General features: G+C 37.7%; 1 protein-coding gene across 3 annotated transcripts in view; it reads left to right on the forward strand.

Moving 5' to 3' along the window:
• LOC104594717 (Transducin/WD40 repeat-like superfamily protein) overlaps positions 1-15,281 on the forward strand; it is an 82,966-nt gene that overhangs the window by 65,313 nt on the left and 2,372 nt on the right. For 2 of the 3 annotated variants that reach the window (XM_010255192.3, XM_010255262.3), the window contains exons 19-20: positions 10,366-10,412; positions 10,648-11,358. In XM_010255192.3, the coding sequence (XP_010253494.1) occupies positions 10,366-10,412; positions 10,648-11,358 (758 nt within the window). Of the gene's footprint in view, positions 1-10,365; positions 10,413-10,647; positions 11,359-11,855; positions 12,086-15,281 lie in introns of those variants that run through there. The other variant, XM_010255428.3, reaches the window with a different exon arrangement.

Below are 15,281 nucleotides of genomic sequence, written 5' to 3' on the forward strand. Positions count from 1 at the left end.
AGTGCATCATGTTTTCAAATGGCTCATTACCATGGTAGAAACATGAGAGGCAGATTTAGTGAACAAGCTAAAGAAGAGTTGCTGCTTGTACTTATTAATCGAGTGGACACCGTAGAAGCTCAAGTAGAAGTGTTGATTGGAAGAACAAGAAGAGAAAAACAGCACCGGTGTTCCACATGGAGGAGCTGAAGCAGAGGATTCTAACACCAATAACCTTACTGGTCCACATGTGCACCCACTAAGGATTTCCATCAAGCCCTGAAGGTCTCAAACTCTACAAACTCAAGGTACTTTAAATGATTTATATGATGAGTTGGTGGAGCATTCTAAGACTAATATAAATGACCATCGGGATGACATTACTAGTAAAGTGAAGATAGAAGTTCATAGTTTTAGAGGTGGTATCAATACACGAGTTTTCTCCAATTGGTTGGCAGAACTAGAGGAATACTTTGATTGGTTTGATATGTCAGATGCAAGACGGGTTAGATTTGCTAAACTTAAACTTGTAGGCCATGTAAAAGTCTGGTTGAGTGTGGAGAATAGATTACAGAATATGGGTAAGCGTCCAATCACCCATTGGGAAGATATAAAGCATTACTTGGAGGAGAAATATTTGCCTAATGACTTCCAAGATGCTCTTCATGATGAGATGATGACATTGAGGCAAGGCATCTTATCTGTGTCTGAGTACATGCAGAAGTTTGATGAGCTTACTATTAGATGTCAGTCTACAGAAAGTGAGAAGCAAAATTTAGCCCGATTTCGGAATGGTTTAAGGGCTGATATTCAAAGGGAAATGATGACTGCACGAGTTTATGATGTGGATGATGCTTTTCAGATGGCTCTTAAAATAAAGAAGTGCTTGAAGCAAGTGAATAGTAGGAGGTTTGGTGTTCAAGCTGGGGAGGCAACAACATGTAAGAGTTTAGATGAGGGTAGAGTCACTAGACCTGTATCTCATAATGCAGTTCTAGTAAGGTCTAATGGTTCCAAGTATCAGGGAGCTGATAACAAGGGGAAGAACATCATGATTGATGCTAATAAAAGGGGAACAACAGAAAATACTTGTTTCAAGTGTGGTGGAAAGGGCCACTATGCATTTCAATGCCCTAATAAAAATCTACACAGGGTGTGAGAAGGAAGGACAAGTTGAAGATGATGAAGGAGGCCTTGGTGAAGGAGTACATTGGGTTTGAACATGAAGAAGAAGATGACAACAATCTTGTTGGAGTTGTTAGATGCATTTTAGCATCCTCTAAAGAAGAAAAGAAAGAAGATTGGCTTCGTACAGCGATCTTCCTCTCCTTTGTCAAGAGCGGAGACAAACTTTGCAAGCTGATAATTGATGGTGGTAGCAGCATGAATGTGGTTTCTGCAACAACTGTTGAAGGGCTCAATTTAGTTGCACAACCTCATCCTCAACCATACAAGATTGCTTGGTTAAACAAGATGACCCTTCAGGTAGAACGAAGGGCTCTTGTTTCTATTTCCTATGGGTCTTATGTTGATGATATTTGGTGTGATGTTGTTCCTATGAATGTTACACATATTCTATTAGGCCGACCATGGCTTTAAGATAGGGATGTATACCATTGTGGGAAAGAGCATACATATTACTCTCTATTTAATGGAAAGAGAATTGTTATTAAACGTATGTCACCTGATGAGATCAAGAAGTGAACTAAGGCCCCTCAAAAGGCAGCTCCAGCCCAAAAACAAGTAGTTGAACAAAAGAAGCAACCTCTTTTGCTGTCCAAGAAGCAATTTGAGGAGGAAAGCAAAGACCCAGGGCTTGTTTATGCCCTATTAGTGAAAGAAGTGAATAAACCAGCACATGCCCCTATTTTAAAGGTGCCAAAAGAGGTTGAAGACTTGTTGACTGGTTTTTCAGATTTGATCCAAGAAGAGTTGTCTGATGAATTACCATCTCTACGTGATGTCCAACATGCAATAGACTTGATTCCCGAGTCTCAACTACCTAATTTGCCTGCACACCGGATGAATCCCATAGAACATGCTGAGTTGAAGAGGCAAGTGGATGATATATTGAAGAAGGGCTTCATTAGAGAGAGTCTCAGCCCATGTGTTTTACTGGCTCTACTCACTCCCAAGAAGGATGGCTCATGGAGGATGTGCGTAGATAGTAGAGCCATCAACAAGATTACAATCAAGTACCGATTCCCTATCCCACCCTTAGATGACATGCTGAATATGATGTGTGGAGCTACAATTTTCTCTAAAATTGATCTTAGAAGTGGATATCACCAAATTAGGATTTGACTTGGAGATGAATGGAAAGCCGCTTTTATGACAAAGGATGGCCTCTATTAGTGTCTAGTTATGCCTTTTGGCTTAACTAATGCTCCTAGCACTTTCATGAGAGTTATGACTCAGGTACTTCATTCTTTTATTGGTCGTTTCTTGGTTGTTTACTTTGATGACATTCTTTTATACAGTCGTACTCCTGATGATCATCTTGACCATTTACGTCAAGTGATGAGAGTTTTACGGTAGGAAAAGTTCTACATCAACTTAAAGAAGTGCTCTTTTATGACACCTACTGTTAACTTTTTAGGATTTTTTTTATCCTCTGAAGGTGTCAAGGCTGATCCTGACAAGGTGAAAGCTATACTTGATTGGCCCACTCCCACTAACATCCATGAAGTGAGAAGATTTCATGGATTCGCTACTTTTTATAGGCGTTTCATAAGGAATTTCAGCACTATTATGGCACCAATTATAGGAGCTATGAAAAAGGGGGAATTTGTTTGGTTAAGGCTGCAACTAAAGCCTTTGAGACTACCAAGCAAAGGGCGACTGAGACCCCAATGTTACATTTGCCCAACTTTTCAAAGATCTTTGAGGTGTTTTGTGATGCTTCCCAAGTTGGAATAGGTGGTGTGCTTATGCAAGAACGACATCCTATTAGCTTTTCACAATGAAAAACTTAATGAAGCTAGACAAAAGTACTCCACATATGACAAAGAATTCTATGCTGTGGTGCAATGTCTTCGACATTGGCGTCATTATTTAATTTCCCAAGAGTTTGTTTTGTATTCAGATCATGAGGCACTCAAATATCTCAAATCTTAGAAGCATCTTAGTAGTCAACATCAGAAATGGGCTGAATTTTTAGCAGAATATAACTTTGTGATTAAGCATACAACTGGTGCCGAGAACCGAGTAGCCGATGCATTGAGCCGAATGGTGTATATACTTCATTCTATGTCTGTACAGGTTGTGGGGTTCAATCATTTGAAGCAAGATTATGATGGTTGCAAGGATTTCAGCATCATTTATGGTTCTTTACAAGCTGGACAGCAATTTGAATATCCATCCATGATGGTTATTTATTCAAGGGAACTTGCTTGTGTGTTCCTAACACCTCACTACATGATTATGTTATATGGGAGTTACATGCAGGTGGAATTGTTGGGTATTTTGGTTGGGACAAGACCATTGTTATGGTAGAAGATCACTTTTATTGGCCTAGCCTTAAGTTTGATATTGATCGTGTGATCAAACAGTGCTGAATTTGTCAATTGGAAAAAGGGAGAAAGAAAAATACAAGGTTGTACACCCCTTTACCAATTCCGCATGAGCCTTGGCAAGATCTCTCTATGGATTTTGTCCTAGGTCTTCCCAAGATGATAAGGGGTCATGATTCAATTTATGTTGTGGTAGATAGGTTCTCAAAAATGGTCCACTTTATTCCTTGCAGTAAGACATTGGATGCCTCACATGTGGCAAGCTTATTCTTTAGGGAATTTGGTCGTTTACATGGTGTTCCTATTACTATTGTTTTTGATCGTGATGCTAAGTTTATGAGTTACTTTTGGAAGACACTTTGGAAACTCCTCAATACAAAGCTGAAGTTCTCATCTTCTTTCCATCCTCAGACTGATGGCCAAACTGAGGTAGTTAATAGGAGCCTCGGTGATTTGCTACGTTGCTTAGTTGGTGACCATACTTGCAGGTGGGATCTCATCCTACCTATGGATGAATTTGCTTACAACAGTTCAGTTAACAGGTCAACTGGAAGAAGTCCCTTTGAGATGGTTACTGGAATTCAGCCTAAGAGGCCTATTGATTTAGTGTCTTTGCCACAAGAAGCCAGGACTAGCATAGAGGCTGAAGGCTTTTCTCGCCACATGAGAGAAATCCATGATGAAGTTAGGTGCAAGGTTGCTCTTAGCAATGATGCATACAAAGCCAAAGCTGATTTACATAGGCACCTAGCTGATTTTCAAGAGGGTGATATGGTTATGGTGCGTATACGTCCTGAACGCTTTACTAAGGGCTTTTATAAGAAGCTTCACTCCAAGAGTGCAGGTCCATATAAGATCACTAAGAAAATCAGTTCTAATGCTTATGTCCTAGAGCTGCCAAGCGAAATGGGAATTCGCCCAATCTTCAATGTTGAAGAGCTAAGTGCATATCATGGCCATAGTGATTGTCCCATAGTCCCATTGCCTAAGCTACCTTTGGTTCCACCTACTAATGTGCCTGAAGATATCCTTGATGAGAAGTTGATTTCTACAGCAAGTGGGGGTTATCAAAAGTTTCTTGTTAAGTGGAAGAATCTACCTCTTTTAGAATGTTCATGGATTATAGCTGAAGACTTGTATCATCTTAATCTTGAACTTTATGAGCAATATCATGCCTTTAACTTGCAAGGGTCGAGTTCTTTTAAGTCGGGGAGAGATGATGGGGATCGGTCCATGCATTATAAGACCTATTCTCGTAAGAAGAATGCCAACAAACAGGTTCTGATTTGGCATAGAGAAGACTCTTGGGACTTGGACTGATCTGGTCAGGGGTATTTTCGTCATTTTGACCAGCCCAATGTGGACTTGGGCTATAGCATCTTGTTCCTATAGCTTAGTAGTGTTTGTCTTTCAATTTTCAGTTTATTTGCATTAGTAGATAGAAAGTTATTGTGTTTCTTGATGCACAAGACGAAGAGTGGCACTTTTTGTAATTATGGTGAACAGTGTTCCGGGCCACACAAGTCACTCTCTAAATAGATGTATTCTCTTCCTTTTGAGGGTAATGAATGAATGAAGATTTCTTAAGAGCTCTCTTGCTGTATGGAGTGATTCCTACAAACCCTAGAGTGATTCTAGGACCCCTTGGAGTGATTCCTTGGGATTTCTCTCCCTTTTTCTCTTTCTCTACCCTTTCTACTCTCTCTTCCTCTCTCTTCCTGTCTTGTGTTAATTTGTTCCAACTCTACTGCATCACTCATGGTGGTAATCTCTCCCCTTTTTCATCTTTGTACTTTTTTGTCCTTACTCTTTATTTAGTAAAATTGCTTTCTGTTATTGATAAAAGAAATTGCTACTTACATATCCACAATATTGTCACCAGCTTATGTTATAATACTCTCTCTTGTAGTCCACATGGTATCAATAGTGTTCACTGGAGAATATGTCAATTCCAATAAAATTTCATGGCAGTATTCATTGAAATGGAAATATGCCATGGAAATATCAGGAAATTTATGGATATTTTAATATTAAAAGTAGTATTATTTTATAAAATACATATATTTTAAACTTAATGTTTTAAAAAGCCTATTAGCTCAAATTTGAATATATATAATGGATATTCAAAGTGAAATGAACAAATAAAATGAAATATAAGATGTAAATCATGTTTATGCAGTCAACGATTCAAGCACGTGAAACTTTTTATCTCTTTGTTTCTTTCGCAAACACATTACTCGTTATCTTAATTCTATGTGCCAATTTATATCAAGCCCCTTGAGACAAGGGCAGTACAAAAGTGAAGGTTTATGGGTTAAGACATTGGACTGCTTTCAGAATTGCATTCTAAGAGCATGGAAGGAGGTAGCACAATCTACTAGAGAAAAAGAAAAATAAGAGTGGAACATAAACCCCAACATGGTAACAAAGTGAAACTGAACTTTGATGGAAGCTCCTTGGGCAACCTGGGCGTGGCAGAAATAGGTAGAACAGTTAGAGATACAAAGAGCAGGATTTTCGCATTATATTCAGGGCCAGTTGGGGTTGCTAACTCTTTGAAGGCTGAAATGTTGGCATTGCTATAGGGTCTTCGGCTGGTAAAGCAGCTGGGCTATAGACAGGTGGAGGTGGAAGGGGGATTCCAAAGTTATTATTATGATGGATAAGGTGTAACAGACATATACCTTGGACTCTTAAGCATGTCTTCAAAGAAATTGAAAGAATTGCGTTGGAGTTAAATGCAGAATTTAAATGGATACGAAGGACTGCAAATGGGTTAGTTGACTTTCTAGCTAAGCAAGGGGCTGCAAGGCAGCAACTGTACTGGGCTTCTTTGTAATCAAGTTATTGTTAATGGGGATGACGTTCTTGTCATTAAAGTCTATTGTTTTCTTTTATCTAAATTAATAAAACATCTTTTTGCTTGTAAAAGAAAAAGATGATGGATCTAGGGCCTTTTAATTATTTCCTTGGAATTGAGATTGCTTCTTTAAAGAAAGGTGTCTTCATTTCTCAAAGGAAATAGACCCTGGCCCTTTTAAAGGATACTGGGAAATTGGGGGCAAAGCCAGCTGATACACTCGTTGATGCTAACCATAGACTTAGTGATTGTGATAGCTAGCCTCTAGAGAATGTTAAACAATTTTGTTATTAGTAGGAAGGTTATTACGTTTGTCTATGACTCAGCTTGATATTTGTGTATGTAGTGGGGGATTCTTAGTTCATGTACTCTCCTAAGGTTGCTCATCTTAAGGCTGCAGAAAGGGTCCATCGGTATCTAAAAAAGTATCCAGGGGCTGGTCTCTTGTTCAAGAAACATAACCATATGAAAGTGGAAATATACAATGATGCTAATTGGGCCGGACGTCATCTATGGGTGACAGAAAATCCACTAGTTACATGGAGGAGCAGAAAGTGAAGTGTGGGTTGAAAGATGCAGTGCTGAAGGGTGAAGCATGTACAACACCCTATGTCACTCTATTGTGACAACAAAGAAGCCATCAACATAGCTACAAAGCCGGTTCTCCATGATAGGACTAAACACATTGAGGTTGATAAGTATTTTATAAACGAAACGTGAGAAGGGTGAAGCGTGTACAACACCCTATGTCAACTCAAAGGAGCAACTTGCTGTTGTTTTGACTATGGCCCTTCATGTTTCATGGCACAATGAGTTATGTGACAAATCAAGCTTCATTCATTTGTATGACCCAACTTGAGGGAGAGTGTTGTAGTGGTCACATGTTTGTCACATGATGTCTCAAGTTAAGTCAGGTAACATGCTATGTCACATTCTCCTTAAATAGGGGCATTCTTGTACTTTATTGCTGTTAGCAGTCACCTTATATATAATAAATTAATGTTTGACCCACCATGGCCACATGTTTTTTGGCTCCCAAGTTCTATTCTTTCTCCTTTCTTCTCCCTTCTCTTTTTCTATCAATCAATAATTCTCTAGGTTCCACTTTGAACTCCTTGTTCAAATGGGTTCCTAGTAATGCTAATTTGTTGGCAGCCTTATTGTCAAGAGCTAGAGTTTGGAGGGAACACCTAGAATGGGGTTGCCCGTACTGGGTTGTAATCTGTAAATGTTTGTTCTCATTTGTATTGTTTTATAGCTCTATTTATAGAGAGATATTGTGTAATCTTGGTGAGCAGTTGGGTGATTCATTTTAATGAATTTCATTCAGCTATTTATCAAAAGGAAAAGAAAAAGAAAAAAACAAGATTGATCATGAGAAAGATGAAGATAGCAGACCTATATAGTTGGGACAAGGCTTAGATCAAAGTCCAAAGTATCAGAAATGCAAGATGTATCGGTAAAGCAATTTTGAGAAATGTATCGGGATATGCATGGATACAAATGAAAAATCAAGATATGCATGATTACATGACGAAATTCAAATGGGAATTGGTGAGCTGAAATAAAAAAGAAGGGGGGTAGGGCTAGGGAAGTTAGTCAATAAGAATGGAGCTCTTCTAGGCAAGTGGCTTTGCAGGTGGACATTGGAAAGAGAGAGGTTATGGCATGAGGTGGTGGCTAGTATTCTAGTATTCATGGATACTCTGGTTGGGATGCTGGGTATCTCGATGAGCTTTTCTCACAACACCTTGGGAGGCAATTTTTGGCACTCTCCCGAAATTCCTTACCTTTGTAAGGTATGTCATTTGCTCTAGTAATTTTGTTCTTTTTTGGGAAGATATTTGGGTGGGCACTCAACCTCTAAAAGATTGTTTCCTCTCTCTCTACTCTATCTCCCTTTTTAAAAAGAAACTAGTTTCAGGGTTTCTTCCGGCCCCAGTTCTCCCTTTGATTCTAAATTGGGAATTTGGGTTTTGTAGAGGTTTAAAGGATGAAGGACTTGCTTGTGTTTCTGAGCTTCTACTTCTTCTGGGCTCTATTTGTTTAGACCTCTCTCAACTCGATAGAAGAATTTGGACTCTTAACTCCAAATGGCTCCTTCACTTGTGCTTCTTTCTTCAAGTCCCTTTGTTCTAAGAGAGGGAAACTAATGTGGAAGTGCATCAGAGCAGCAACTTTGTGGATTATTTGAGAGGAGAGGAAGAATGCTAGAATATTCCAAGAAAAGGAAAGAAGCATTGAAAAGTGAAGGAATGTATCTTGAGAAGGACAATTCTTTGGCTGAAACTTCAGATTTGTTTAGGGATTACTCCTTTGATGATCTTCGGAAAAGTTTTATAGAGGTGGCCTCCACCTCATCCAAAAAGAATAGATTACAAGCAGTTTGTAGACCTCCTACAGAGGGTGTGGTAAAGCTGAATTTTGATGGGAGCTGTCAAGGTAATCCAGGACCTTCAGAGATAGGAGGGATCTTAAGAGACAAGGACAGCAACATTCTATCCCTATTTTTGGGTCCAGTGGGAGTTGGTGATTCTACAAGGGCCAATATACTGGTTGTAGTAAAAGGGAATAGAGGTTGCCAACCAACTAGGAGTGGAAAATTTGATAGTTAAGGGCTATCAAATTTGACTCTTAGGTGGTAGTGGGCTGGCTGTTGAATCCAGAAACAATCTTTTGGGGCTACAAGGATCTTCACAAGAAAGTTAATTGGCTCACAAGGAACATGCTAGTTAGTTTTCAGTGGGTTAGCAGATCAGTGAATGCTATGGCTAATTCTTTGGCTAAACAAGGGGTCTCAAGGGTTGAATTATTTTGGGCAACCTTATGATTGTGTCCTGTTAAGAGTATGCTTATGTTCTCATCTCTAAGGGAGGTAACATCTCATGCCTCGTCTTAGGGTGAATGCATACTTCCTTCTTTTATTAATAAAATCATTATTCATTTATCAAAAAAATATAAGTTTTATATGACTATAAATGAGTTACATAAACATAAAAAATCATACTTTAATGTTTTATATAAATTGTGATGCATCAGAAGACAAATGATAAATGTTGAAAAATGATGGAAGAATTAAGATTTATATGTATATACCTTGATTTTCATAACATGAATATAATTTGTATTACTTCTTTTTAGTATATAAATTTTAATAATCAATTTTAGCATTTATTATCAAACATTCCATAAGAAGAGAGTTTTTCTTAAGAATCAAAATGCATGTTTATGACAAACAACAACGGTATGGTGTAGTGGTGTACGGTAGTTACAAACTAATGACTAGGGTTCAAATCCTCCACTTGTAGTTTTTGGCATGTTTAATGGCATTGATTAATTCAAATTTGAATTTGGCTTTTGCTTAAATGTAGTATTAAATAAAGGAGTTAGTTTAAGGAATGTAGCATTAAATAAAAGTTATGAAGAGAGGGGGAGTTATTGAGAGAGGGGGGAGTATTTATAAGGGTTATAGGGAATAATTACAGGAGTTGTTAGAGAGAGAAAGGGAATAGTCTTGTCATAATAAAAAAAAATTGGAATGTATCGGCCGATACATACATAGTGTCGGCCTATATTGGGTTCATATTGGCTGATATAGATCCAAAATGACCTGATACATACCCGACATGGGCCTGTAATGGACTGATATAGACAAAAAGAAATGAAACCAAGGTTTCGTTGTGTTTCATGCATCTGGCTCCCACAGAAATGATAGGTATCGGCTGATACGGCCCAATATGTTGTGAAATTTTAAACCTTGTCTTAGATGATTATTATAAAGAGGATGAAGATTAATAAAGAGTTTTTTTTTCATGTGCATGAACTTTAACAAGAACATGTCGGTTTACTCCTATTTCTAAAATTGTTTGTATTCTTATAAAACAAACAAAAGGGCAGAAGTAGTATTTGGTATTGGCACTACTATGGGATATAATAGTTTCTCCTTATTTTCAAGCTTATGCTGTTATTTATCATGGTTTTAAGAAGCAATTAATTGTGTACTTGATTGTTCAGGCTCGAAGCTTTGATGCTGATCTTCTGGATCCAATGTATCAGGCAAGGTGAGAATATTGCAAGAATACGTTACCAAATCTGTGCTTCTTGAGTAGGATAAATCAGATATTTTAGTCTGGTGTATACGCTAATATTTCTATTATCTTGCTCGGGTATATTACCAAAAGCATCGTTGCATTCTCTTTATATAAAACATATCATATACTCAAAAAACAACTCTAGGTTTACTTACATGTGCCTATTGCTCACTTGAGATTCTTGAATCTATTGAAATATTTACAGAACTCAAAAGGCTGCTGTTGAGTTCTTCTGGATTGGAGGACAGCAGGTTGAAGTTTCATTGGACACATACCCTGATATTGGAACTGAAGGTCTGTCTGGTTTCTTGGGAAAGGAACTGGCCTGTTGGGAGGCTAACATTTTGTGGTCTTTAAAGAAATATGAGTATATAGATAAGCCATTGGTTCTATGGGATGCTATAGAAGCATTGTCAGGTTTCAAGCAAGCAGCACCAAAATATGTTGAACGTGTATTGACTAAATGGATCTCAAGTTGCCTTATGGCATGCCATGCAAACTTCCCATCAGAAAGTACTTTGTCATGTGCCCCAAAATTTCTACACAAGATTCATTCCCGCCAGATGCACATTCTCAATGTTATCTGTAGACGTTTAATACTGTCTGAGCTGAAGGCAGATATACATAACTTCAGACATCACAATACAGAAAGCTTAGATGGTGTTGAAGATGAGCAACTAAAACTGTGGATTGAGTTATTTATTAGAAATGAAAGAGAACTGCTAGAAAGACTAGTTACTTTTAGCTTTGCAGTTCTTTCTAGTCATGTAACTTCTTCTGCCAATAATATTTCAATAGCTAGATACTGGACTCCTTCTGGGGTTGCGCAGATGGAACAGTGGATTGCAATAAATCATGAGTGGGTGCATGACCAACTTAAACTCCTGAGAGCAGAAATTAAAGAGATCCATACAAGGTATCCTTGACAACTTTGCTTATGTTTTGTAATGATCAAATCTTCCATTATGTTATTTTCATTAATGATCATAATGTTAGTTCTCTGCACTGTCCAAGTATTTCCCAGTTATGGGAAGTAGACATTTTGGAATTGGCTAATAATTGTTTTCGATGTACACTGTCAAACTGGCAAAAAAGAAAACACTTGATTCTGTAAATAATATAAGAAGATTGAAAGAGAAAGAACTTCAAAAATATTTCTTTTTTTTCTATTTTAACCTCTGAAAACTCTTCTAAATGCTATCACATGATGTTAGATAACACAGAAGCTCTTTAATTATATGTCATGACCTGAATTCTACTGAGTACTTACACTGCATAACATAACTTCTATGTGGTAGTGCCATGTAAGTGGGTAGACATTTTTCTTTTATCTATTACTTATTGTCTGAGTTAATGGTTAGCTGCTACTAATCTCTTGCTTCAATGGTCTAATGGCATATCTCCACATTGAAGACCCAAGTTCAAGCATGTAAAAATGCAGGTTCAACTCCATGGTATTGTTCAGGGTTCTGTTGAATCCCTTCCACCTGACTCAGTAGAGGATGAGAACTACTGAGTCCGAACCTTTTGGCAAAAACTGTAATGTTTCTTTGTCATTGTACCATCATCATATGAGCATCACTGAAGAAAGCAGTGACCTGTTCTGTAACAGAGTTTGCAAATCTCTTTATCCTGTGTCTTTTTTTTTCTCAATAACCGGACTTTGCTGTTTCTTTTTATTTACTCTTAACATTTCATGTAACCTAATTTTTCTTCAATCATTGACTCCTCTTTATTTCTCTTTAAAAAGAAAATGCCATTTCATCAGATGAACAGAGTTTCTTGCTTCTCCAACATAATGCAAAGCAGTTAAAGAAATTAATGGAAACTGAGAAAGAATTTCAAGAAGAATATAGTAGAATTTTATATTGTTCAATAAAATTGAAAAAATAATACTTTTCTGAATGCTTCATCTTTGCTATGTCATGACGCAACGGCAAGTAAATAAAACTATAGTTCTTTGCACAAACAGAATATTCATGAATTGAATGTCACATTTAATATTATAGTTGCCTGAAATCTTTGTTCTCAACTTTCTTAGCTATTAATTTTGATTTTTTGCTCAGGTGCTGGGTTCTATTTTATCTGCACCTTTTATTACTTGAACCAGAACTTAAACCAGTTTTACCTATGTGAAAATTATGTTCTCTATGAAGACTCTCGTTGTCGTAGTTTAATAGACAATAGATTTATGGTCAGAAGCTTGACAATGAATATTGGTTTAGTCATAATATAATTTACAGTAAGTCCCATTTGACTTGATCATGGCAAGGGTCTCCCATTTGGTTTTGACAAGGGAAGGAATTTAAAGGGTTCACCATGGATCCTTTATCGTTAGGATGGAATTAGGTTGATGGATTCAGCTCTAAAATGCTTATATACATCAAATGACTAGGGTTTTGATGGTTCCAGAGGAAGGGTAAAATTAAACTTTGATGGTTGTTGCTTAGACATGGGAGCATCAGGTATTGGTGGGGTTCTCAGAGATCATGTTGTGAATGCTTTACTTAACTTTTCTGGTGCAACATGTGTTGGAAACTCTCTTAAGGCAGAGTTTTGTTCCAACATGTGTTGGAAACTCTCTTTGGACTCCTAGGTTATTAGTAAGAGGAACAAAAGCATTAGCTACAGCCTCAGGATGTTCATTCAGGTGGTTTTTAAGATGGAAATAATTTAGTTTATTTTCCAGCGAGGGCTGAGGTTGCATGAGTGATCCTGTTGTAGAGTGTACCAGGCCCAATGGGAAATTTATAAAGCAGAAAATATCGGGGAATGATGTATTCAGCATGACACTGTTTTTGGAGTTTTTAAGCATTAACAAAGTTACTTTCTATTGTTGTTTATAAAAGAGGCCTAAAGATTAAATCTACTACAACAAACAATAAAAATATATTATTTATCATCAAAGTATCATTAAAAACCAAATACAAGTCTTACATCATGACACCTTTTTTTCGAGTTACTTTTTGGATGCAAAATGATGTGTTATAGAATTTTTGAAGATAAAATAAAATAATAGTTTCATAAAAAGAACAAAGAAATTACAAGAACGGTTACCAAAAACCATCGAAGAGAAGAAATGCTACAAAGCCTCCATCAAACTGAGAATATCAAACACATAATTCACACCTTCTACTGCAAACAACCTAAAATCTTGCCCAAGAAGTTAAGACAACTATCCAGATCCCAACCGAGCTTATGAAAAAACCAGCAACCCCATTCCAACTGTGAACAGAAGGAGCAAGAAAGGGTTCGGTCGAGGAGAAGAAAAGTTACTTCACCCAGCCAACCCACTTTGTATTTATGCTCTATGTGTTGGATTGCAAAAGACAATATTGTCCCTTGTTAAGTATGGGACACACTTAAACTCAGACAAAACAGACCATTCAACATTAATTAACTTTAATTAGATGGACAAATGACTGAACTACCCTGTTGATCGTAACACCCCCTCAAGCTAGAGAGTATATATCATATAGTCCCGGCTTGTCACATATATAATCCACTCTTCCCCGACTCAGCCCCTTTGTAAACAAATCTGCCCACTAGTTTCCTAAGCTCACATGAGCTGTATTTATCACTCCATCAATCGCTTTTTCTCGTACAAAGTGGCAGTCAACTTCAATATGCTTTGGTCTCTCACAAAAGGTAGGATTTGAAGAAATGTATACAACAGCTTGATTATCACAGTACGACATCATGGGCCTGTCAATTGAGAACCCCATTTCTTGCAACAAATTTTTCAGCCACACTAGTTCACATGTAGTATGATCCATAGCCCTATATTCAACTTCTGCACTGCTCCTTGCCACCACTGTTTGTTTCTTGCTCTTCCAAGTTACCAGATTGCCACCAAGGAAGGTACAATATCCTGTAGTAGACCTCTAATCTGACACAGATCCAGCCCAATCGGCATCTGTATACCCTTCTATCTCAAGAGGTCCTCCACTCTTGTATAATAGACCACGACCTGGAGCACCCTTCAGTTACTTGACTATTCTTAGAATTGCTTCCCAATGCGGAACCCGAGGATGTTGCATAAACTAACTTACCATGCTTACAATAAATGATATATCTGGTCGAGTAATAGTCAGGTGGTTCAATTTTCCCACCAACCTCCTGTACCTTCCAGGAGGTAGATCAAGGACATATTTCCTTTGGCGCAAGTTAATTCCTTGTCTTGACCTTGCAACTTTTATTGCTGTCAATGCCAATTATGACAATATCATCCACATACACTACCCACAAGATTTTCCCATCATCCGAGTCATGGTTGAACACAGAATGGTTTACTTGACACTTTTTCATGCCAAAGTTCTTCACTACTTCACTGAATCTACCTAACCACGCTTGTGGAGATTGTTTCAATCCATAGATCACCTTCTTAAGTCTACAAACTTTACCATCCTCCCCCTCAACAACAAACCCTGGTGGTTACTCCATATACACTTCCTCAACTAGATCACCATGTAAGAAAGCATTTTTTATGTTAAGTTGAAAGAGAGGCCAATCATGCATTGCTACTAATGAAATCATTACCTGAATTGAACTAATCTTAGCCATAGGAGAGAATGTCTTCGTATAGTCAACACCATATAACTGAGAATAACCTTTGGCCACTAACTTGACCTTTAATCGTTCCACACTACCATCTGGAAGATACTTCATTGTGTATACCCACTTACATTCACATGCTTACCGGGAGGGAGAGTGGTAAGTTTCCATGTGTGATTGTGTTGCAAAGTAGACAATTCCTCTTCCATTGGTTGTTGCCACCCTGGAGAGGTAAGGGCTTCTTGGACAATCTTAGGAATGGAAACGGATAGCAAAGATATAAAA

This window comes from Nelumbo nucifera, chromosome 3 (assembly GCF_055504915.1).
Source record: "Nelumbo nucifera cultivar China Antique chromosome 3, China Antique-T2T, whole genome shotgun sequence".
NCBI lineage: Eukaryota > Viridiplantae > Streptophyta > Magnoliopsida > Proteales > Nelumbonaceae > Nelumbo > Nelumbo nucifera.